This window comes from Papio anubis, chromosome 9 (assembly GCF_008728515.1).
Source record: "Papio anubis isolate 15944 chromosome 9, Panubis1.0, whole genome shotgun sequence".
Taxonomy (NCBI): Eukaryota; Metazoa; Chordata; class Mammalia; order Primates; family Cercopithecidae; genus Papio; species Papio anubis.
The window spans coordinates 45,689,323-45,716,608 of NC_044984.1; the positions used below are offsets into that span (position 1 = coordinate 45,689,323).

General features: G+C 39.6%; 1 protein-coding gene across 2 annotated transcripts in view; it reads left to right on the forward strand.

The window, feature by feature from the left end:
• The window catches only part of TMPRSS12 (transmembrane serine protease 12), a 45,489-nt gene that overhangs the window by 2,919 nt on the left and 15,284 nt on the right, over positions 1 to 27,286 (forward strand). For both annotated transcript variants that reach the window (XM_009180734.3, XM_003906371.5), the window contains exon 3: positions 12,811 to 13,079. In XM_009180734.3, coding sequence (XP_009178998.1) covers positions 12,811 to 13,079 — 269 coding nt within the window. The remainder of the gene's footprint in view (positions 1 to 12,810; positions 13,080 to 27,286) is intronic.

Consider the following 27,286-nt stretch of genomic DNA (forward strand, 5'->3'; position numbering starts at 1 on the left):
TTGTGGCTTTTATTTCCATTTCCCAAATTACTAGTGATGTTAAGCATCTTTCTATGTGCTTATTGGCCATTTGTATATCTTCTTTGGAGAAATGTCTATTCAAGTCCTTTGTCCATTTTTGAACTGGGCTTTTTTTGTTGTTGAGTTGTAGGAGTTCTTTATGTATTCTGGATATTAATCTGTTGTCAGACACATTACTTGCAAATATTTTCTCCCATTCTGTGGGTCATCTTTTCACTCTCTTGATAGTGTCCTTTGATACACAAAAGCTTTTCATTTTGATGAAGTCAGATTTATCTATTTTTTCTCTTTTGTTGCCTGTGTTTCTGGTGTAATATGTAAGAAATCATTATATCAAATCCAGTATCACGAAGCTTCTCCCCTATGTTTTCTTCTAAGAGTTTTATAGCTTTAGCTCTTATATTTAGGTCTTTGATCCATTTTGAGTCACTTTTTGCATAAGGTATCAGGTAAGGGTACAATTTCATTGTTTTACATGTGGCTATCAAGTTTTCCCAGCACCATCTGTTGAAAAGTTTGTCCTTTCCCCATTGGATGGTATTGGCACCTTCATTGAAAATCAATTGATCATATATGAGAGGGTGTGTTTCTGGGCTCTCAATTCTTCTCCACTGATGTATATATCTGTCCTTATGCTAGTATCACACACAGTTTGGATTAGTATGGCTCTGTAGTAAGTATTTTTTGTTGGTGGTGTTTTTGTTTGTTTTGTTTTTTAGACAGAGTCTTGCTTTGTCACCCAGGCTGGCATGCAGTGGCATGATCTCAGCTCACTGCGAACTCTACCTCCCAGGCTCAGGTGATCCTCCCACCTCAACCTCCTGAATAACTGGGACGACAGGTGTGCACCACCATGTCTGACTAATTTTTGTATTTTTTTGTAGAGACGGGGTTTCACTATGTTGCCCAGGCTAGTCTGAAACTCCTGGGCTCAAGTGATCTGCCCAGTTTGGCCTCCCAAAGTGGTGGGATTGCAGGTGTGAGCAACTGCATCCGGCCTGCACTAAGTTTTGAAATCAGGAAGTGTGAGTCCTCCAACTATATTCTTCTTTTTCAAGATTATTTTAGCTATTTGGAGTCTCTTAATATTCCATATGAATTTTAGGATGGGTTTTTCTATTTCTGAAAAAAAAGTCATTGGGATTTTGATAGGCATTGCATTCAGTCTAAAAACTCTAAAAACTCTTTAGAAAGTTTACAGTCTACAAAGCAATATGGGGAAATCCACATTTTCCCATATTGGGGAAAAGATTGCTTTGGGTGGCTCTGTCATCCCTTCTTTTTTTTTTTTTTTTTTTTTTTTTGAGAGGGAGTTTTGCTCTTGTTGCCTAGGCTGGAGGGCAACAAGAAGATGTAAATAAATAAATGAAAATACATCCTGTGTTCATGGATTGGAGAACACTATTATTAAGATGACAGAACCTGCTGGGTGTGGTGGCTCACACCTGTAATCCCAGCACTTTGGGAGGCGGAGGCAGGTGGATCACAAGGTTAGGAGTTGGAGACCAGCCTGGCCAACATGGTGAAACCCCGCCTCTACTACAAATACAAGATAGCCAGGCGTGGTGGTGGGCGCCTGTGATCCCAGCTACTTGGGAGGCTGAGGCAGGATGATCACTTGAACCCGGGAGGCGGAGGTTGCAGTGAGATGGGATCGTGCCACTGAACTCCAGCCTGGGTGACAGAGTGAGACTTCATCTCAAAAAAAAAAAAAAGAATATTCTTCAACTAGATCAGCATGAAGGGGATGCTTAGGTCTGAGTTCTTTCACCAGTAATATGAGGTACTGGACTACTTGGCCAAGTTTAGTTATTAGTGTCCAGTTTTTCGCACTAGTTACTGGAAGACAGGCTTGTCCTTTTTCATCAAGTTTATGGTGGTAACTTTTTAAGTATTTTTTGCAGGTTTGGAAACTCTATTGGAAAGTTGATTTCTATTTTGAAGGCCCCTTGATCAAATAAAAGGTTGTCAGGAAAAAAGACAAAAAAAAAGCCTTGCTAAGTCAATGAGTGAGCTTTATCATATTGGATGCTTGTTATTATAAAATACTTCATTCCACATTGGTAGATATCTTCAAGCTCCCTCGTCAACTTCCTGCTGGCCACTGTGTTGGATTTGCCTTCCCCACTTCCCACCCAGAAATCAGTTTAGTCTCTAAGAACCAGTCATGGTCTCGGCTCCTTTTCAAAGCACTGGATTCTGATACGCAGCCAGATTCATCATATGAGGAATGATATTGGGGGTGGAGCTGTTTATAGCTAGGTGTCTCTGAAGGCATTGTTTTTGTCGTTGTCGTTTTGTTTTTTGTCTGCCCTTTTTTCCCTTTCACTGAATGGCTTCCTTATAACACGAACTTATACATGATACGTTATGGTCCTTCATTCTATCTCATAATCTTTCAGCTTCAGCCCCTATTGCTAACTGGCCTGCTCATCAATTTTCATGATGAATTATCTGATTATCCCAGCCCAGCTTTTCAATCTAGGTGATACCACCGTTGCTCAATTTATGAATAAACCCTTATTAGTGGCCTATCTCTTTCCCAGAGAGCTGTGGTCAGGGGACCTGGGTCATATATTAAATGAGAGCACCTTGACAACAGAGTGGGCAGGGCACTCATCCTTGCCCAGGATATAGATATGGGTATATAAGCACCAACGGGTATTTCTTCTTGTTTGTTTGAGACAGGGTCTTGCTCTGTCACCTAGGCTGGAGTGCAATAGCACAATCTTGGCTCACTGCAGCATCAATCTCCCAGGATAAATTAGTCCTCCCACCTCAGCCTCCCAAGTAGCTGGGACTACAGGCGTGTGCTATCATGCCTAATTTTTGTATTTTGTAGACATGGGGTTTTGCTGTATTGCCCAGGCTTGTCTCTAACTCCTAAGCTCAAGCTATTTTCCTACCTCAGCCTTCCAAAAGGCTGAGATTACAGGCATGAGACACTGCATCCAGCCACCAATGGATATTTCTAGAAAAGGGAAAGAGGATATTGTTTGAATTATCTCTATGTAACTGGAACTGAGAAAGAATATGTTGTGGTCCAGCAGCACTGATACGTATTAAAACTTAGAGGCTTTTTCGTACAGCCAGTCCTAACTCACATTAGTAGAAATAACCTTTTGGATCTATTTTTCTTTTCTCAGTTTTCTCACTCATGGCCTTATTTTCTTTTTAAAGTTAAGGCCTCATTTACATGCAGTAAAATTTACCTTTTAAAAAAGTTCTGTTCTACAATTTTTGACAGTGTAGATAGTCATGTAATTACTACAATCAAGATTTAGAACAGTTCCATAACCTTAAATCCTGTCATGACCCTTTGTAGCCAACCCCTGCCCCTGCATCCAACCCTTGGCAGCCATTGATCTGTCATCTATCCCTTACAGTTTTTCCATTTTCAGGGTGTGATATAAACAGAGTCATGCAATATATAGGCATTTGAGCTTGACTTACTTACCTAGCAGAATGCATTTGAGATTCATCCATGCTGTTTTGTGTGTCAGATCATTCCTTTAAAAAAAAAAATGACAAAAATGATTTTATTAAGATATAACAACATGTAGTAAAATTCATTATTTTTAGTGTACAGTTCTGTGAATTGGACAAATGCATAGTCATGTGATTACCAATAGAAGGCACAGAACAAGTTTCTTCACCTCCAAAAACTCCCCCCCATACCCCTTTGACGTAAACCCCCTCCCTCCTACATTGCCAGGCAACCACTGATCTGTTTTCTGTCTTTATAGTTTTGCTTTTTCCAGAGTGTCATATAAATGGAATCATATGGTGTGGAGCCTTATGAGTTTGGTTTCACTTAGCATAATGCATTTGAGATTCATCCATGTTACTGTGTGTATCATTACTATTTGTTTTTATTGCTGAGTAGTATTGCATTGTATGATGATATAGTTTGAGTGTCCACTCCAAATCTCATGTTGGAATGTAATCCCCAGTATTAGAGGTGGGGCCTGGTAGGAGGTGACTGGATTGTGGGGGCAGATCCCCCATGAATGGCTTACAACCATTCCCTTGGTGATAAGTGAGTTCACATGAGATCTGTTTGTTTCATAGTGGGTAGCACCAGCTAGGTGCATTGGCTCACACCTGTAATCCCAGCACTTTGGGAGGCTGAAGCGGAAGGATCACTTAAGGCCAGGAGTTCAAGACCAGCCTGGTCAGCCAGGTGCGGTGGCTCACGCCTGTAATCCTAGCACTTTGGGAGGCTTGTAGTGAGCCAAGATCGTGCCACTGCACTCCAGCCTGGGTGACAGAGCGAGACTCCGTCTCAGACAAACAAACAAACAAACAAAAAACCACCTGGGCAAAACAGTGAGACCCTGCCTCTACAAAAAACTTTAAAAATTGGCCAGGTGTGGTGGCTTATGCCTATGGTCCCAGCTACTAAGGATGCTGAAGTGAGAGGATTGCTTGAGCCTAGGGGGTTGACACTGCAGTACAGAGCCATGTTCACGCCACTGTACTCCAGCCTGGGTGACAGAGCAAAACCCTGTCTAAAAAAAGTGTGTAGCACTACTGCCACCAGTGCACCCTGCCATGCCTCTGCCCCACCACTGCTGGCACATGTTCAGACCCCACTGCACTGCCACCACCAGTGCACACGCACGTGGACCCAGCTGCACTGCTGCCCTGCTACTGCTGGCACATGCACACAAGCATGAACCCTGCTGCCACTGCCCAGACAAAGTGCTTTTGCCAGCATCCCTTATTGCAGCCTTGTTGCCAGTGGACCAGGAACACCTCGGGTCTTCCCTTGCAGCATGTGCCCGACTATGAGAGGCCAGAGTACAAAGCCATGAGCCTGTCCAAGTCCCCCACGATTAGAGCTCACAGCCCAGGAATGCTGAGCGGAGTCTTGTGCACCTAAAATCACTTAGAAATGATGCCAGTTGACTAAACCCAACTTATAACACAGTCAAACCCTCAAGGGCACCAAAGAATATAAAAGCAAAAAGCTCCATCCAAAGGACAGCAACTTCAAAGATTAAAGGAATAACAGTCCACACAGATGAGAAAGAACCAGCGCAAGAACCCTGGCAACCCAAAAAGCCAGAGTTTCTTCCTACCTCCAGATGACCACAATAGCTCCCAAGCAATGGTTCTTAACCAGACTGAAATGGCTGGAATGAGAGACATAGAATTCAGAATCTGGATGGCAATGAAGAGAAACGAGATTCCGGAGAAATCTGAAACCCAATCCAAGGAATCTAAGAAATCCAGTAAAATAATACAAGAGCTGAGAGATGAAACAGCCATTTTAAGAAAGAACCAAACTGATCTATAGAGCTAAAAAAAAAAAAAAAAAACTCACAAGAATTTAATAATACAATTGAAAGTATTAACAGCAGAATAGGCCAAGCTGAGAAAAATCTCAGAGCTGAAAGACTAGTTCTTCAAGTCAACTCAGACAGAAATAAAGAAAAAAGAATGAACAAAACTTCCAAGAAATATGGGATTATGTAAAGAGACCAAATGTACAACTCATTGACATCCCTGAAAGAAGGACAGAGAGCAAGCAACTTGGAAAACCTATTTGAGGACATTGTCCATAAAAATTTCTCCAGCCTTGCTGGAGAGATTGACATTCAAATTCAGGAAATTTAGAAAAGCCCTGTGAGATATTATACAAGAATACCATCCTCAAGACATATAGTCATCAGATTCTCCAAGGTTAATGTAAAAGAAAAAACATCAAGGCGACTAGAGAGAAAGGGCAGGTCACTTACAACGGGAATCCCCATCAGGCTAACAGCAGACCTTTCAGCAGAAACTCTACACGCCAGAAAAGATTGGGGGTCTATATTTAGCATCCTTAAAGAAAATAAATTCCAACAGAGAATTTCATATCCAGCCAAACTAAGCTTTGTAAGTGAAGGAGAAATAAGATCCTTTTCAGACAAGCAAATGCTAAGGGAATTAATTACCACCAGACCTGCCTTACAGGAGATCCTTAGGGAGTACTAAACATGGAAATGAAAGACCATTACCAGTCACCACAAAAACACACTTAAGTACATAGACCATTGACACTATAAAGCAACTACACAATCAAGTCTACATAAACAAGCTAACAACACAACGACAGTATCAAATCTACAAATATCAATATTAACTTTTAATGTAAAAAGGCTAAACACCCCATTTAAAATGCACAGACTGGCAAGTTGGATTAAAAAAAACAGAACCCAACTGTACATTGTCTTTAAGAGAGAGACATCTCACATGCAGTGACATCCACATGCTCAAAGTAGAGGGATGGAGCAAAATCTATCAAGTAAATGGAAAACAAAAAAGAGCAGGGGTTGCTATTCTTATTTTAGACAAAACAGACTTTATTTATTTATTTTTTTGAGATGGAGTCTCACTCTGTCGCCCAGGCTGGAGTGAAGTGGCACAATCTCGGCTCACTGCAACTTCTGCCACCCAGGTTCAAGCAATTCTCCTGCCTCAGCCTCCCAAGTAGCTGGGATTACAAGCGCCTGCCACCACACCTGGCTAATCTTTGTATTTTTAGTAGAGGCAGGGTTTCATCATCTTGGTCAGGCTGGTCTTGAACTCTTGACCTCGTGAACCATGCGCCTTGGCCTCCCAAAGTGCTGGAATTACAGGCATGAGCCACCACGCCCAGTCTGACAAAATAGACTTTAAACCAAAATGACCAAAAAAGGACAAAGAAGAGCATTACATAATGATAAAGGGTTCAATTCAATAAGAAGACTTACCTATCCTAATACTGGAGGACCTAGATTCATAAAACAAGTTCTTGGAGACCTATGAAGAGACTTAGATAACCATACAATAATAGTGGGAGACTTTAACACTCCACTGACAGTATTAGACAGATCACTGAGGCAGAACACTTAAAAAGATATTTGGGATCTAAACTTGACGCTTGACAAAATGGACCTAACAGACACTCCACCCAAAAACAACAGAATATACATTTTTTTCATCTCCACATAACGCATACTCTAAAATAGACCACACACTCATCCATAAGACAATTCTTAACAAATTTTTAACACCCAAAATCATACCATCCACACTCTTGGATCACAACATGATAAAAATAGAAATCAGTACCACCATCTCTCAAAACCATATAATTACATGGAAATTAAACAATCTTCTCTTGAATGATTTTTGGGTAAATTGAGGCTGAAATTAAGGTAAAATTAAAGAAATTCTTTGAAACTAACGAAAACAAGGATACAACATACCCAAATCTCTGGCAAACAGCTAAAGCAATGTTAAGAGGAAAGTTTATGGTGCCAAATGCCCACACCAAAATTAGAAAGATCTCAAACTAATAACCTAACATCATACCTAGAGGAATGAGAAAAATGAACAAACCAACCCCCAAGCTAGCAGAAGAAAAGAAGTAACCAAAGTCAGAGCTGAATTGAATGAAATTGTGACACAAAAAAACATACAAAAGATCAACGAAACCAAAAGTTTTCTGAAAGAATAAATAAGATTGATAGACCACTAGCTAGACTAACAAAAAAAAAAAGAAAGAAAGAAAGAAAGAAAAAATAAATAGAGAAGATCCAAATAAACAAAATCAGAAATGACAAAGGGGACAGTACCACCAACCCCACAGAAATATAAAATACCTTCAAAGACTATTACGAAAATCTGAATGCACACGAACTAGAAAACCTAGTGGATAAATTCCTGGAAACATACAACTTCAAAAAATAGAACCAGGAAGACATTGAAACCCTGAACAGACCAATAACAAGTTCCAACACTAAATCAGTAATAAAAAAACCTACCAACCAGAAAAAGTCCTGGACCAGAAGGATTCACAGCCAAATTCTACCAGGTGTATAAAAGTGGTGGTACCGGCCGGGCGCGGTGGCTCACGCCTGTAATCCCAGCACTTTGGGAGGCCGAGGCGGGTGGATCACGAGGTCAGGAGATCGAGACTATCCTGGCTAACATGCTTGCAGTGAGCCGAGATCACGCCACTGCACTCCAGCCTGGGAGCACAGCGAGACTCCGTCTCAAAAAAAAAAAAAAAAAAAAAGTGGTGGTACCAGTCCTACTAAAACTATTTCAAAAATTGAGGAGGAAGGACTCCTCCCTAATTCATTCTACAAAGCCGGCATCATTTTGATAACTGAAACCTGCCAGAGACACGATCTAAAAAGAAAACTTAAGGCCAATATTCCTCGTAAACATAGATGCAGAAATATTCAACAAAATACTAGCAAACTGAATCTAGCAGCACATCAAAAACTAATCCACCATGATCAAGTAGGCTTTATTCCTGGGATGCAAAGTTGGTTCAACATATGCAGAACTAAAACAGAACTAAAACTAAAAATAAAAACCACATGATCATCTCAATAGATACAGATAAGGCTTTTGATAAAATTCAAATCCCTTCATGTTAAAAACCCTCAAAAAACTAAGCATTGAAGGAACATACCTCAAGATAATAAGAGCCATCTATGACAAACCCATAGCCAATATCATACTGAATGGGCAAAAGCTGGAAATGCCCTGGAGAACTGGAACAAGACAAGGATGCCCACTATCACCACTCTTATTCAACATAGTACTGGAAGTCCTAACCAGAGCAACCAGGCAAGAGAAAGAGATAAAAGGCATCCGAATGGGAAGAGAGGAAGTCAAACTATCTCTGTTTGTAGACAATATGATTCCATACCTAGAAAACCCTATAGTCTCTGCCCAAAGGCTCCCAGATCTGATAAACAACTTCAGCAAAATTTCAGGATTAAAAAAATCAATGTACAAAAATCAGCAGCATTTCTATACACCAATGAAATCCAAGCTGAGAGTCAAATCAAGATGAATCCCATTCTCAATAGCCACAAAAAGATTAAAATATCTAAGGATACATCTAACCAGGCATGTGAAAGCTCTCTACAAAACAAATTATTAAACACTGCTGAAAGAAGTCATAGATGACAAAAAAAAAAAAAAAAAATGGAGAAACATTCCATGCTCATGGATAGGAAAAATCATTATTGTTTAAATGGCCATACTGCCCAAAGCAATTTACAGATTCAACACTATTCCAATCAAATTACCAACAACGTTTTACACAGAATTTTAAAAATTATTCTAAAATTCATATGGAACAAAAGAGAGCCCAAATAGCCAAAGGAATCCTAAGCATAAAGAACAAAGCTGGAGGCATCATACTGCCTGACTTCAAACTGTACTAGAAGGCTACAGTAACCAAAACAGCATGGTACTGGTACAAAAAGAGACACATAGACCAATAGAACAGGTTAGAGAACCCAGAAACAAAGCTGCTGGCAAGGACATCACGACAAAGACTCCAAAAGCAACTGCAACAAAAAAATTGACAAGTGGGATCTAATAAAACTAAAGAGCTTCTGCACAGTAAAAGAAACTATCAACAGAGTAAACAGACAACCTACAGAATATTTATAAACTATGCATTCAACAAAGGTCTAATATCTAGGATCTATAAGGAACTTAAACAAATTAGCAAGCAAACACTAGACAACCCCATTTTAAAATGAGCAAAGGACATGAACAGACACTTCTCAAAAGACATACATATGGCCAAGAAACATGAAAAAATGCTCAACATCAGAGAAATGCAAATCAAAACCACAATGAGACACTATCTGACACCAATCAGAATGGCTATTATTAAAAAGTAAAAAAATAACAGATGCTGGCAAGACTATGGAGAAAGCAAATGCTTATACACTGCTGATGGGAATGGAAATTAGTTCAGTCCCTGTGGAAACCAGTATGGAGATTTCTCAAAGAACTTAAAACAGAGCTATTGTTTGACCCAGCAATCCCATTGCTGGATATACACCTAAAGAAATATAAATAATTCTACCATAAAGACACATGCATGCATATGTTTACTGCAGCACTATTCACAATAGCAAAGACTGGAATCAACCTAGATGCTCATCAATGATGGACTGGATAATGTGGCACGTATATACCATGGAATACTATGCAGTCATGAAAAAGAATGAAATCATCTCCTTTGTAGCAACATGGCTGGAACTAGAGGCCATTATCCTAAGTAAATTAATACGGGAACAGAAAACCAAATATTACATGTTGTTATCTCTCATAAGTGGGAGCCAAACATTGAGTACACATGAACATGAAGAAGGGAATAACAGACACTGGGGCCTACTTGAGGGTGGAGAAGGGGATTGAAAAAATACCTATTGGGTACTATGCTCATCACATGGGTGGTGAAATAATCTGCACACCAAACCCCTGCCACACACAGTTTACCTATGTAACAAACCAGCACATGTACCCCCAAACCTAAAATAAAAGTTAGGGAAAACATACAAATAAAAGTGTTTGGCACCTCCCCACTTGCTATCTTGCTCCTTCTCATCATGCAATGCTCCTGTTCCCCTTTCCCCTTCCTTCATAATTGTAAGTTCCCTGAAGCCCTCACTACAAGCAATGCCAGCACCATGGTTCCTGTGCAGCCTGCAGAACTGTGAGCCAATTAAACCTCTTTTCTTTATAAATTACCCAGCCTCAAGTATTTCTTTATAACAAAGCAAGAATGGCCAAATACATATGAACGTACCACTGTTTGTTAATCCATCTACTCTTGAAGGATATTTGTTTCCAGTTTGGTCAATTATGAGTAAAGCCACTATAAACATTTGTGTGAATGTAGGTTTTCATTTCACTTCTGTAAATACCCAAGAGTGAGACTACCTTGTCAAATGATAAGTGTATGTACAGTTTTATATTTAAAAAAAACAAGTAAAACATTTTTGGTTTTTTGTTTTGTTTTGTTTTTTGTTTTTGAGACAGGGTCTCACTCTGTTGCTTAGGCTTGAGAGCAGTGGCATAGTCATGGCTCACTGCAGCCTTAACCTCCTGGGCTGAAGCAATCCTGCCACCTAGCCTCTCAAGTAAGTGGGACTACAGGCATGTGCCATCACATCCAGCTAATTTTTGTATTTTTTATAGAGACAGGGTTTCGTCATGTTGCCCAGGGTGGGCTCAAACTCCTGGGCTCAAGCAATCTGCCTGTCTCGGCTTCCCAAAGTGTTGGGATTACAGGCGTGAGCCACCATGCCCGGCCTATAACGTATTTAATGTAAGAAAATGAGAAAACAGAAATGAGAAAAAATAAGAATCATTTATTGCATTTCCTAGAAATAATAGCTGTTTTTTGTTACATAGTCTTCTAGATTTTTCTAGCCATATATGCAAATTATTTTATATAACAGGCTTATATAGCTAAACTGTGAAATAGCCTTTTTCATTAAATTACATAACATAAGCATTTTTCCATGTCAACGTATCTATTTTGCTCCTGTATTCCACTTTATAGATGTGCCAAAATTTCTGTGGTAAATATTTTTATAGCTAAATTTGTGTGTTCATCTTTTATTTCTTTGGGATAAATTCTAGGAAGTAGAATTGCAAGTCAAATGTAGTGCAGCTTTTTTAGGCTATTGATACATGTTGCCAGATTGCCCATCTATTACACTTTCTGCCATGAGTAAGAGTACCCTTGTTCCTCTAACTGGTGTGGACTGAGTGTTATCATCGAACACACACACACACACACACACACACGTGCGCACTCACATAAACACTGCCAATTTGAAAGATGAAAAGTTATCTGTAAGCAACAGTGTATAAAGTGAAAGTTCCTCTTCCGAATTCGATTCCAGATGTTAACTACTGTTAACCTCTTGTGGTTTTAATTGTTTCACTTGTTTTGGGTTTGGTTTTTTGCTTGCTTGTTTGCTTGCTTTTTTAAGATGGCCAAGATCCATTAGTTGCTTCTTGTTTTTACCTTTAATATCATGCTTTATCAAATCCTTTCTTGTGTCAATGTTATATATTCATCTATATTTTTTTCTGTTTGTTTGTTTGTTTGTTTTTGAGACGGAGTCTCACTCTGTCGCCCAGGCTAGAGTGCAGTGGCTCGATCTTGGCTCACTGCAAGCTCCACCTCCCGGGTTCACACCATTCTCCTGCCTCAGTCTCCCAAACAGCTGGGACTACAGGTGCCTGCCACCACGCCCGGTCTCAATCTCCTGACCTCGTGATCCACCCACCTCGGCTTCCCAAAGTGCTGGGATTACAGGTGTGAGTCACTGAGCCCGGCCCTGGTTTAGTTTTTTCATTCACATAATAAGTTAATACCCAAATGTTTCATTCCAGTAAGTTTCAAAAAAATTATAAAACTAGAGGAAATATTTTAGCGAACTCCCATGTACCCATCACCCAGCTTCCTGTTATCAACTGATACCTGATCTTGTTTCACCTACCTCACCATTCTCCCTCCAATTATTTTGAAGCAAAACTCAGACATACCACTTTGGATATCTCTGAAAGATGGGAACTCTTTATTAAGAAGATTTGTACATTTAAATATTTAATCCATTTGGAGTTTATTTTGGTGTTTAGTGTTATTTCAGGGATCTAATTTTATTTCTCTTTTCAAACAGCTAGTTGCCCCAATACCACATATTGAATAATTCATTCTTTTGTCCATTGGTAAAAAATGCTGCCTTAATAACATATTAAATTCTCATGTACTTGAATCTGTTTCTGAATTTTCTGTCCCATTGGTCTTTTTCTCCTTCCCTAGATCATGATATTTGTGTTATTTAATATTTTATGTCACATGAAACTGGAATTAAAGTTTTTTATTATTAATCTAACATGAGAAAAAAACTAGTGGGAAGTTAAGAATATGTTCTTAGTTAAATAAAGATGTTTATAATAAGAATGTTTACTTTCTTTCAGCGATCCTTTAATGTGGAGAGCTGTGATTGGAACTAATAATATACATGGGCACCATCCTTATACCAAGAAGATAAAAATTAAAGCAATCATTGTTCATCCAAACTTCATTTTGGAATCTTATGTAAATGATATTGCACTTTTTCACTTAAAAAAAGCAGTGAGGTATAATGACTATATTCAACCTATTTGCCTACCTTTTGATGTTTTCCAAATCCTGGACGGAAACACAAAGTGTTTTATAAGTGGCTGGGGAAGAACAAAAGAAGAAGGTAATTATGGTCTGAATTTTACTGATACACATTTTCCTGATGATGTGCAGAGGAAGGTCAGATCTTTTATATACAGTCATGTGCCACATAATGACATTTAGGTTAATGACAGACCACACACACGATGGTGGTCTGTAAGATTATTTTTCCATATTTTTACTGTACCTTTTTTTTTTTTTCCCCCAGAGTCTCGTTCTGTTGCCCAGGATGGAGTGCAGTGGCACAATCTCAGCTCACTGCAGCCTCCACCCCCCAGGTTCAAGTGATTCTCCTGCCTCAGCCTCCCAAGTAGCTGGGATTACAGGCATGTGCCACCATGCCTGGCTAATTTTTGTATTTTTAGTAGAGACAGGGTTTCTCCATGTTGGTCAGGCTGGTCTTGAACTCCCAACCTCAGGTGATCCGCCTACCCCAGCCTCCCAAAGTGCTGGGAGGATTATAGGCGTGAGCTACCACGCCCAGCATTCAGCTAATTTTTGTATTTTTAGTAAAGACAGCGTTTCACCATGTTGGCCAGGCTGGTCTCAAACTCCTGGCCTCCTGTGATCCACCCACCTCAGCCTCCCAAAGTGTTGGGATTACAGGCATGAGCCATCAAGCCTGGCCTACTGTACCTTTTCTGTGTTTAGATATACAAATGCTTACTCCTGTATCACAGCTGTCTACAATATTGAGTACAGCTGAACAGGCATGTAGCCTAGGAGTAAAAGACTATGCCATATACCCTAGGTGTGCAGCAGACTATACCATCTAGGTTTATGTAAGTACACTCTATCATGGTTGCACAACAACCAAATTGCCTAACGATGTATTTCTCAGAATGTTCTCCATCATTAAGTGATGCCTGACTGTTTCTGTGTATTATCTTTTTATCACTTTATGCCATGAGATTGAAAAGTATTATCGGTTCTTATAAAACACTGAAAACAACTTTTTGAGGGATCTGTTTTTCCTTGTGAGAGGGGAGAGAAAATTCTCTTCCAAAGCAGAAATAGAGACTTTCTCTGGTTGTACATGCCAAGATACTTGAACGTTAAGATAGAATGATAGTTCCAAGTGTTTCTGTAGTTTGAACTCACAGATTATGAAGCCAGCTCTGCAGCAGGATTCTCTATCTTAAGTAATAAGCTTCAGGCTATGAGGAATCATATTTAGTTTCCTTTTAATTTAATGCCTTGTTTGGTATCAGGCAAGCTGATTGCAATATATTTTTTTAGTGTACATAGGGGCACTAAATGTTAACTGACTGAACTAATGGGAGGAATAAAAACATAGACGACATAGCCTCTTTGTCTTTGGTAATAAGAGCTACCATTTGGGAGCATTTACCATGTTTCAGGTCTTGTTTTTGTTCTTGTTGCTATTTAAAACACTTTTTTTTTTAGAGATGGTGGTCTCACTCTGTCACTCAGGCTAGAGTGCAGTGGTGTAATTATAGCTCACTGCAGCCTCAAGCTCCTGGGCTCAAGCAGTTCTCCTGCTTCAGCCTCTCCAATGGCTGGGACTCCAGGCACGTGCCACTATGCCCAGCTTTTTCAAATGTATTATGTATGTATATATGTATGGTTTTTTTTTTTTTTTTAAGAGATAGGGTCTTGCTCTGTCACCTAGGCTGGAATGCAGTGGCACGATCATGGCTCACTGTAACCTTGACCTCCTGGTCTCAAGTAATCCTCCTGCCTCAACCTCCCAAGTAGCTGGGACTACAGGCATGTGCCACCGTGCCCAGCTAATTGTTTCATTTTTTTGTAGAGACAGGGTCTTGCCATGTTTCCTAGACTGGTCTTGAACTCCTGGCCTTAAGAAATCCTCCTGCCTCAGCCTCCAAAAGTGCTGAGATTACAGGTATAAGCCATTGTGCCCAGCTTTTGTTTGTTTGTTTTTAAGAGACGGTCTTGCTGTGTTGCCCAGGCTGGTCTCAAACTCCTGGCCTCAAGCAATCCAGCTGCTTCAGTCTCCTGAGTAGCTGAGTTTATAGGCATGAGCACCATGCCTGTCCTGGGTCCTGTTTTAAATATACTACTTTATCCTATGTCCCCAATATTCCTAAAAGGGAGTTAATGTTATTTTTACCCCATTTAACAGACCAGTAATTGAGAATCTTAGAGATTAAGAAGCTGGGATTCAAATCCAAGTCTCTTTTATTGTAAAGCCTGAATATTTAATAACTACATTAAACTGTTCTTGAGGAAATCATAGTCCAGTTAGGAATATATGAGGTTAAGTACTAAGACTCCTGTTTTCTTCCTATTCCCCACAGGCCCTAGCCATTTAAATAATTGTGGATTATTTAGGTAGGAAGTAGATAAATGTACGAAAGACCTGCGAATTATTATTTTTCTTTTTTTCCATCTGTGAATACTTTTTAAGGAAGATAAGGAAAGCAACATGGTGTAGGGAAAGGAACACGAGCTTTAGAATCACAGACTTAATTCTGAGTCCCAGCCTGCCACCATGTGCTAGCTGAATGACCATGGGCATGTTATGGACTCTTTAATAACAATTACAACAACAATAATAGAAGCAACTGCCATTTGTTTAGGGCCAGGTACTTACTAAAATGCTAAGCATTGCAATGCATTACCTCATTTAATACCCCCAGCAACACTGTAGAAAATACTATAAAATGAATGAGTAAAATAAAGCTTAAAGAGGTTAAATAAGTTGCTTGAACTAATAAAAGAACTAAATGATAAAGTCAGAATTCAAGCCCAGTTCTGCCTGTTGCAAATCTCATGTATTTCCACTATATGATTAATATTATATATCTATATCTATCTATCTATATATATATATATATATATATATTTTTTTTTTTTTTTTCTTTGAGAGGGAGTCTTGCTCTGTCTCCAGGGTGGAGTACAGTGGTGCATCTCAGCTCACGGCAACCTTCGCCTCTTGGGTTCAAGCGATTCCCCTGCCTCAGCCTCCCGAGTAGCTGGGACTATAGGCACATGCCACCACACCTGGCTAATTTTTTGTATTTTAGTAGAGACAGGATTTCACCATGTTGGCCAGGATGGTCTTGATCTCCTGACCTCGTGATCCGCCCACCTCAGCCTCCCAAAGTGCTGGGATTACAGGCGTGAGCCTAATATTTCATCTTTCACAATGTCATACCGTTTCGTGATCTTTAAAGTGAGAGCAATGATACCCATCATAGAGTTGTTTTGAGAATTAAATTAGTTCTTCAGAACATGGTAGATTACAGGTACATACCAAGGTCCCCACTGAAGACTATTAAAGAGGAAGAATACGTAGGTTAAGGACTCGGTGTGAAATAGAAACTTAGAGAGGGAACTGGAACACAGAAGTTAACTTTGATCTTGAGAGTATTTGCCAAAATGTTAACTTGTAATATTGATTTCAGTGGTTTCATGGGCCTTGGAAGGAGATGGTTAAGGAATAAAACTTGTCCAAGTTGGGAAGTAGGGAAAAACACCATAAAGCTGAAGTCTGTCCCATGGCCATACTTTAAAAATGAGTCACACTCATGACCCAGGATATAATTTTTTTCTTTTTCTTCTTTTTCTTTTTTTTTTTTTTTTTAAGACAGAGTCTTGCTCTGTCACCCAGGCTGGAGGGTGGTGACGCAATCTCAGCTCACTGCATCCTCCGCCTCCTGGATTCAAACAATTCTTGTGCCTCAGCCTCTCGAGTAGCTGGGATTACAGGGGTGCACCACCACACCCAGTTAATTTTTGTATTTTTAGTACAGATGGAATTTTGCCATGTTGGCCAGGCTGGTCTCAAAACTCCTGGCCTCAAGTGATTTGCCCACTTTGGCCTCCCAAAGTGCTTGGACTACAGGTGTGAGCCACTGCGCCCACCTTGTTCTTATATATATAGTATACTTCAAATGTGATCTATGTAGGTTAAAAAAAAGGAGGGGGAAAATACACATGGCTACATTAATCAAAAGAAAGCTGGATTACACCTGTAATCCTAGCATTTTGAGGGGCGGAGATGGGAGGATTGCTTGAGGCCAGGAGTTCAAGACCAGCCTGAGCAACATAGGGAGAACTCATCTCTACAAAAATAAAAACAAAAAATTAGCCAGGTACGGTAGTGCACGTCTGTAGTCCCAGCTATGCGGGAGGATCACTTGAGTCCAGGAGTTATAGGTTATGGTGAGCTATGATGGCACCGCTGCACTCCAGCCTGGGTAACAGAGTAAGACCCAATATCCAGACAAAAAAAAGAAGCTGGAATGGAAAAAAGAGAAAGTAGGAATGGCTATATAAATATCAGATAAAGTAGACTTTAGAGCAAAGAAGATTACAAGGATGGTGAGACACATTACATAATAATAAAAGGGTCAGTCTACCAAGAAAGCATAGCAATGCTAAACGTGTATACACCAAAAAACAGACATACAGTTTCTTAAAAACATACATGTGAACATACACTTACCACATGAACCAAGAATTGTACCCCTAGACATTTATCCCAGAGAAATACAAATGTACACACAAAAAACCTATTTACAGATATTCATGAAAGCTTTATTTGTAAAAGCCAAAAACTAAAAACAACCAAAATGTCCTTCAATAGGAGAATACTTAAATAAACTAGTATAGCTTTACCATAGAATATGACTAAGCGGTTAAAAGGTATGAACTATTGATACATGTAACAAGTTAGATGGACAAGGGCATTATGTTGAGTGAAAAGAAGCCAATTTTAAAATGTCATATACTATGATTCCAAGTATATAACAATGAAATGACAAAATTACGCAGACAGAGAATAGATTAATAGTTGCTAGGGTTAAGAAGGTTAGGTAGCAAGAAGGAGATTTTTGTCCTGATGGAATAACTCCATACCCTGTTTTTTTGTGATGGTTTCATGAATCTACACACACATTGTATTAATGTCAGTCTCCAGTTTTTTTCTTTATTTTTGAGATGGAGTCTCATTCTGTTGCCCAGTCTGGAGTGCAATGGGATGATCTTGGCTCAGTGCAGGCTCCACCTCCCGAGTTCATGCCATTCTCCTGCCTCGGCCTCTGGAGTTGCTGGGACTACAGGCACCCGCCACCACACGTGGCTATTTTTTTTTGTATTTTTAGTAGAGACGGGGTTTCACCTTGTTAGCCAGGATGGTCTCGATCTCCTGAACTCATGATCCACCCGCCTCAGCCTCTCAAAGTGCTGGGATTACAGGCATAAGCCACCGTGCCCGGCCATCAGTCTCCAGATTTTGATATTGTATTTCAGTGACAAGAGATGTAACCATTGTAGGAAATTGCATAAAAAGTACACTTGACTTCTCGGTGCTATCTTTGCAACTTCCAATAACTCCATAATTATTTTAAAATAAAAAGCTTTTTAAATGAACCACATATAACCAACACATCCTTACCTCCTATCGCCATCCCCATGTTTACTAGGAAAACTGCCTAATGGAAGGGGGAAAACCTAGAAATTTCCTGTCCCCCAAATATATAACTATAAATACCACTCACATGGATTTGCTATCCAGAGTAACACTGAGTAGACTACAAAACTTCAAGCTGAGAATTTAGTTTAAAACAGATTCTAGCTTAGTAACATCCCAAGATTTGATCCTGACAAAATCAAATGCAAATTATTTATATAGAAACCCAACTTCATCTAAGGCCTCAAAGAATATAACCAGATAAAGTTTCAATGAAATTGAATGGATTACAATAAAAAGATCACAAATCATTAATATATTTAACATACATATCTAATATAATTAAATATAATAACTGAAATTAATTCAATGGGCTAAAGTTTAGAAGCACTTAAGATCCCACAGATTAAAATCAACCAAATATCAGTTCAAAGATCACCAAACACATAAGGAAAAAAAAATTAATAGTGAAAGACAACAGAAACAACAAACATATTATGCCTCCCAAGGACTTCAGATTTTTAGGTATAGAATAAAAAAAGTATGTAAATTGTTTAAAGAAGTAAAAGGTAAATTAAAAATGAGCAATAGACTATTTAGAAGGACTAGGTACATTTCAAGGAGAATCAGAATCTTTAAAAATGAAAAAAGTAATTGCTAATATTTAAAATTCATTGGATAGGTAGGGCACGATGGCTCACACCTGTAATCCCAGTACTTTGGGAAACTGAGGCGGGTGGATCACCTGAGATCAGGAGTTTAAGACCAGCCTGGCCAACATGGTGAAACCCCATCTCTACTAAAAATACAAAAAATTAGCTAGGCGTGGTAGTGGATGCCTGTAATCCCAGCTACTCGGGAGGCTGAGGCAGAAGAATCACTTAAACCCAGGAGGCAGAGGTTGTAGGGAGCCAAGATCTCACCTTTGCACTCCAGTGTGGGTAACAAGAGCAAGACTCTGTCTCAAAAACAAAAAAAAAAAACCTCACTGGATAAACTAGATATCATATTAGACACAGCTAAAGAGAGGATTTGTGAACCAGAAGATATAGCTGAAGGAACTTCCTAGACTATAGCACAGAGGGGAAAAAAGAGAAAATCATGAAATAAGGTATAAGAAGGATAGAATGAGAAAATCTAATGGACATCTAATGAGAGTGCCAGAGAGGAAGGAATAAAGGGGATAGAGGAGAGGCAATATTCAATGGATTTGGGTTGAAATTTCTTAAAAACTGATGAAAGACATGAATCCAGATAAAATATTAATAAGCACAATATTAGCCAAAACAAAACACAATCCCCTTTCAGACATTATACTGAAGTTGAACAACAACAACAAAAGAAGATCTGAAATGTAACCAGAGATAAAAGCAAAATCCTTATAATAGAATTACAGATTAGTTTTCAGAAAACTTCTCAATAGCAATAATGAAACCCAAAAGACATCCTCTCCTGTTGCCATGTGAAGATGTGCTTGTCTCCCCTTTGCCTTCTGCCATGATTGTAGGTTTCTTGAGGCCTACTCTCGAGAAACACGGCTTGAGTACAGACTGCAGAACTGATTATTCAGATTATGATGGTAGATGGGAGGTAGAACTAGATTGCAGCTCCAACGTGGAACTTCTGTACAGACTGCAGAGCTGATTATTCACATCATCATGGCAGACGGGAGGCAGAACTAGATTGCAGCTCTAACTTGGATGGACAGAGCAGCATGTGGAGGCTGGCATCATTAATTTTAGCTCCAGAATGACTGCAGGAATAAACCAAGAATCCCAAGACAACCACAGACGCCTCTGAAGGAAGCAGACTGCTCCTGCAGGACCTGGGAGACACCTCAAATACTCTGGGAGGTGGGTAGCCTGGGGCAAGTTCTCAGCCCTGCTTGCCAATTGTCTGGAAACAGACTTGGTGCTTTTGAGGGGCATGGTGGGAGTGGGACTGGCCCTTCGGACTGTGTGGGAGCTGGATGAGGCCTGTGATTGCCGGCTTCCCCCCACTTCCCGGACAACCTGCATGACTCAGCAGAGGCAGCCATAATCGCTCTCAGTATACAACTCCATTGACCTGGGACTCTCACCCCCATTACCCACAGTGGCCTCAGCAAGACCCACCCAAGGAGAGTCTGAGTTCAGATATGCCTAGCCCTGTCCCATCTGATGGTCCTTCCCTACCCACCCTGGTTGCTGAAGACAAAAGGCATATACCCTTGGGCGTTCTAGGGCCCTGCCCACCACTTGTTCCTCTCCATAATACCACAGCTGATGCTCTCTGGAAAGCACCACCTCCCAGCAGGAGGTCAACCAGCAAAAAAGTAGGACATTAAACCACCAAAGCTAAGAACCTTTACAGAGTCCATTTCAACTCCCTGCCATCTCCACTGGAACAGGTGCTGGTATTCATGGCTGAGAGACCCATAGATGGTTCACATCACGGGACTCTGTGCAGACAGCCCCCAGTACCAGCCCAGAGCCTGGTAGACTAGGCTAGGTGGTTAGACCCAGAAGAAAGATAACAATCACTGCAGCTCGGTTCTCAGGAAGCACATCCATAGGAAAGGATGGAGGAGAGTACTACATCAGAGGAACACTCAATGGGATAAAAGAATGTAAACAACAGCCTTCAGCCCTAGACTTTCCCTCTGACAGAGCCTACCCAAATAAGAAGGAACCTTGGATTTCCTTGCATTGGGCTTCGCCTTTCTCTGGTGCCTCCCAGATTAGCTTAATAACTAACTTCCTGAATTCTTTTACTCCAGCCTGGGCAACAGAGTGAGACTCCGTAAAAAAAAAAAAAAAAAAAAGACAAAGAGGGACATTCTATAATGGTAAAAGGCCTTGTCCAACAGGAAAATATCACAATCTTAAACATATATGCACCTAACACTGGAGCTCCCACATTTATAAAACAATTACTAATAGACCTAAGAAATGAGATAAACTGCAACACAATAATAGTGGTGGACCTCAATATTCCACTGACAGCACTAGACAGGTCATCAAGACAGAAAGTCAACAAAGAAACAATGGATTTAAACTATACCTTGGAACAAACAGACTTAACAGACAGATACAGAACATTGCATCCAACAACTGCAGAGTACACATTATATTCAACACTGCATGGAACTTTCTCCAAGATAGACCACCTGATAGGCCACATAATGAGCCTCAATAAATTTAAGAAAATTGAAATTATATCAAGAACTCTCTTGGACCACAGTGGAATAAAACTGGAAATCAACTCTAAAAGGAACTTTCAAAACCATGCAAATATATGGAAATTAAATAACTTGCTCCTGAATAATCACTGGGTCAAAAACAAAATCAAGATGGAAATTTAAAAAATCTTCAAACTGAATGACAATAATGATGCAACCTATCAAAACCTCTGAAATACAGCAAAGGTGGTGCTAAGAGGAAAGTTCATAACCCTAAATGCCTACATCAAAAAGACTGAAAGGACACAAACCGACATTCTAAGGTCATACCTCAAGGAACTAGAGAAACAAGAAAAAAAAAAAAAAAAACCCAAATCCAGCAGAAGAAAGGAAATAACCAAGGTCAGAGCAGAACTAAATGAAATTGAAACAAAAAGAATACAAAAGATAAATGAAACAAAAAGTTGGTTCATTGAAAAGATAAATAAAATTGATAGGCCATTAGCAAGATTAACCAAGAAAAGAAGAGAGAAAATCCAAATAACCTCAATAAGAAACGTAAGAGGAGATATTACAGCTGACACCACAGAAATATAAAAGATAATTCAATGCTACTATGAACACCTTTACACACATAAACTAGAAAACCTAGAAGAGGTGGATAAATTCCTGGAAAAATACAACCCTCCTAGCTTAAATCAGGAAGAAATAGATACCCTGAACAGACCAATAACAAGCAGCAAGATTAAAATGGTAATTTTAAAATTACTAACCATAAAAATCCAAGATCAGATGGATTCACGGCAGAATTCTACCAGACATTCAAAGAAAAATTGCTACCAATCCTTTTGACACTATTCCACAAGATAGAGAAAGAGAGAGCCCTCCCTAATTCTTTCTATGAAGCCAGCATTGCCCTAACACCAAAACCCGGAAAGGACATAACCAAAAAAGAAAACTACAGACCACTATTCCTGATGAACATAGATGCTAAAACCCTTAACAAAATACTAGCTAACAAAATCCAACAACATATCAAAAAGACAATCCACCTGCTGGACGCAGTGGCTTACCCCTGTAATCGCAGCACTTTGGGAGGCCAAGGTGGGCAGATCACCTGAGGTCAGAAGTTTGAGACCAGCCTGGCCAACTTGGTGAAACCCTGTCTCTACTAAAATTAGAAAAATTAGCTGGGCATGGTGGCAGGCACCTGTAATCCCAGCTACTTGGGAGGCTGAGGCAGGAGAATTGCTTGAACCCAGGAGGCAGAGGTTGCAGTGAGCTGAGATCGTGCCACTGCACTCCAGCCTGGGTGACAGAGGGAGACTCCCAGCTACTCAGGGGGCTAAGGCAGGAGAATCGCTTGAACCCAGGAGGCGGAGGTTGCAGTGAGCCAAGATTGTGCCACTGCACTGCAGCCTGGGCGACAGAGGGAGATTCCATCTCAAAAAAAAAAAAAAAAGTTAATCCATCATGATCAAGTGGGTTTCACACCAGGGATGCAGAGATGGTTTAACATATACAAGTCAACAAATGTGATACACTACAGACACAGAATTAAAAACAAAAATCACATGATCTTCTCAATAGATGCAGAAAAGGCATTTGGCAAAATCCAGCATCCCTTTATGATTAAAACTCTCAGCAAAATCAGCATACAAGGGATATACCCCGATGTAATAATAAAAGCCATCTATGACAAACCCACAACCAACATAATACTGAATGGGGAAAAGTTGAAAGCATTCCCTCTGAGAATTGGAACAAGACAAGGATGCCCACTCTCACCACTCCTCTTCAACATAGTACTGGAAGTCCTAGCCAGAGCAATCAGGCAAGAGAAAAAAATAAAGAGCATCCAAATCAGTACAGAGGAAGTCAAAGTGTCACTGTTTGCTGACAGTATGATCATTTTCCTTGAAAACCCTAAAGACTCCTCAGAAAGCTCCTAGAACTGATAAAAGAATTCAGCAAGGCCGGGCATGGTGGCTCACGCCTGTAATCCCAGCACTTTAGGAGGCCGAGGCAGGCAGATCACGAGGTCAGGAGATTGAGACCATCTTGGCTAACATGGTGAAACCCCATCTCTGCTAAAAAATACAAAAAATTAGCCGGGCGTGGTGGCAGGTGCCTGTAGTCCCAGCTACTCGGGAGGCTGAGGCAGGAGAATGGTGTGAACCCAGGAGGGGGAGATTGCAGTGAGCCGAGATTGTGTCACTGAGCTCCAGCCTGGGCGACAGAATGAGACTCCCTCTTAAAAAAAAAAAAAAAAAAAATTCAGCAGAGTTTCCGGATGCAAGATTAATGTACGCAAATCAGTAGCTCTCCTATATACTAACAGCAGGGAATCAGATCAAGAACTCAACCCTTTTTATGATAGTTGCAAAAAAATGAAATACTTAGGAATATACCTAACAAAGGAGGCAAAAGACCTCTACAGGGAAAACTACAAAACACTGCTCAAAGAAATAATAGATGACACAAACAAATGGAAACACATCCCATGCTTATGGATGGGTAGAGTCAATATTGTGAAAATGACCATACAGTCAAAAGCAATCTACAAATTCAATGCAATCCCCATCAAAATACCGCCATCATTCTTCACAGAATTATAAAAAACAATTCTAAAATTTATATGGAACCAAAAAAGAGCCCGCATAGCCACAGCAAGACTAAGCAAAAAGAACAAATCTGGAGGCATCATACGACCTGATTTCAAACTATACTATAAATCCATTGTCACCAAAACAGCATGGTACTGGTATAAAAATAGGCACATAGACCAATGGAACAGAATAGAGAACCCAGAAATAAACCCAAATACTTACAACCGACTGATCTTCAACAAAGCCAACAAAAACATAAAATGGGGAAAAGACACCCTTTTCAACAAATGGTGCTGGAATAATTGGCTAGCCACATGTAGGAGAATGAAACTGGATTCTTGTTGCCTGCTTTATACAAAAATCAACTCAAGATGGATTAAGGACTTTAAATCTAAGACCTGAAAGTATAAAAATTCTAGAAGATAACATTGGAAAAACCCTTCTAGACATTGGCTTAGGCAAGGATTTCATGCCCAAGAACCCAAAAGCAAATGCAATAAAAACAAAGATAAATAGCTGGGACTTAATTAAAGAGCATTTGCATGGCAAAAGGAACAGTCAGCAGAGTAAACAGACAACCCACAGGGTGGGAGAAAATCTTCACAATCTATACATCTGACAAAGGACTAATATCCAGAATCTGCCACAAACTCAGACAAATTAGCAAGAAAAAAAAATCCCATCAAAAAGTGGGTTAAGGACTTGAATAGGCAATTTTCAAAAGAAGATATATAAATGGCCAACAAACATGTAAACATGCTCAACATCACTAATGATCAGGGAAATGCAAATCAAAACCACAATGCAATACCACCTTACTCCTTCAAGAATGGTCATAATCAAAAAATTAAAAAAGAAAAAACAAAAAAAACCAGTAGATGTTGCCATGGATGCAGTAATCAGGGAATGCTTCCACACTTCTGGTGAGAATGTAAACTAGTACAGCCACTATGGAAAACAGGGTGGAGGCCGGGCGCAGTGGCTCACGCCTGTAATCCCAGCACTTTGGGAGGCCGAGGCGGGCGGATCACAAGGTCAGGAGATCGAGACCACAGTGAAACCCCGTCTCTACTAAAAATACAAAAAATTAGCCGGGCGCGGTGGTGGGCGCCTGTAGTCCCAGCTACTCAGGAGGCTGAGGCAGGAGAATGGCGTGAACCCGGGAGGCGGAGCTTGCAGTGAGCCGAGATCGCGCCACTGCACTCCAGCCTGGGCCACAGCGCGAGACTCCGTCTCAAAAAAAAAAAAAAAAAAAGAAAACAGGGTGGAGATTCCTTAAAGAACTAAAAGTAGAACTGCCATTTGATCCAGCAATCCCACTGCTAGGTATCTACCCAGAAGAAAAGAAGTCATGGTACAAAAAAGAAACTTGCATGCACGTATTTATAGCAGCACAATTAGCAATTGCAGAATCGTGGAACCAACCCAAATGCCCATCAATCAACTAGTGGATAAAGAAACTGTATATATACATATATACACACACACACACATATATATATATGTGCATACACATACATATGATGGAATGCTACTCAGCCATAAAAAGGAATGAATTAATGGCATTTGCAGCGACCTGGATGAGATTAGAGACTATAATTCTAAGTGAAGTAACTCAGGAATTGAAAATCAAACATCATATATTCTCACTGATATGTGGGAGCTAAGCTATGATGATGCAAAGGCATATCAATGATACAATGGACTTTGGGGATTCAGGGGAAAGGGTGGGAGGGAGGCAAGGGATAAAAGTCTACAAATAGGGTGCAGTGTATACTGCTCAGGTGATGGTTGCACCAAAATCTCACAAATCACCACTAAAGAATTTATTCTTGTAACCAAACACCACCTGTACCCCAATAAGCTGTGGAAAAATAAATAAAATAGAAAAGAAAGTCAAAAGACAATGAAATATCTTCAAAATGCTGAGAGAAAATAACTATGAGCCTACAATTGTATATCCAGCAAAAGTATCACTCAAGAATATCTGTGAACAAAAAGTGAATTTACTACCAACAGTCTTTCACCAAGGAAGTAAAAGAAATATCAGAAAGAAAGTAAATGATGCTAAAAGGGAGGTATAAGATGTAAGACAGAACAGAGAAAGTCATGGATAATATATAGGTAAATGTAAATAAACATTGTCTGTACACAACAGTTGTTCTCACTTGGGCATAATTTTGCCCCCAGGGAACATTTGGTAACATATCTGGAGAAAATTTTTGGATGTTAAAACTAGGCAAGGGATAAGTTTGCTACTGGTATCTGCCTAACATACTTCAATGCACAGTATAGTTCTCCCATCTCCCAAACAAAGAACTGTTTGGCCCAAAATGTCAGTAGTGGCAAGACAGAAACTTGGAATCATTAAAAATAATGTCTAAGTTGTGGGGAGAAGGCAGGTATTTCAGGAGGGGTGATCAGAGTCAAAGTGGTTTCAGTTCCCTGTATTATTCAGGAGAAGTATTTAAATACTGATTAACATTATATTTGTTACACATAAATTTTAGTAACAGTAATAAATTCCTGAAAGGAAAAAAATTACGATAACTGGCTCAAGAAGAAACAAATATCTGAATAGACTTGTAACAAGTACATAAATATAATTAGTAATTTAAAGTCTTCCCATTTAAAAAAAAACCCAAGCCCAGTTGACTTCACAAGTGAATTATATCAAATTTTTAAAGAAGAGATAGTTCTAATATTACACACTCAGAAAATAGAGAAGGGAGTATTTCCCAGATAGTTATATAAGCCTAGTATTATTATCCTGATACCAAACCAAAGACATTACAAGAAAACTACAGAGAAACAGCTTTCATGAATACAGACTCAAAAATCATCAACAAAATGTTAGCAAACTGAATACAGCAACATATAAAAAAGGATTATATACACTACCTAGTGGAATTTCTTTCAAAAATGCAAGGTTGGTTTTACATCTGAAAATCAATAAAATAAAGCCTATATTAATAAAAGATAAAAATGACAAGATCACTGCAAATGATGTGGAAAATGTATTTGATAAAATCCAACACCATTCTAAGTTTAAAAATTCT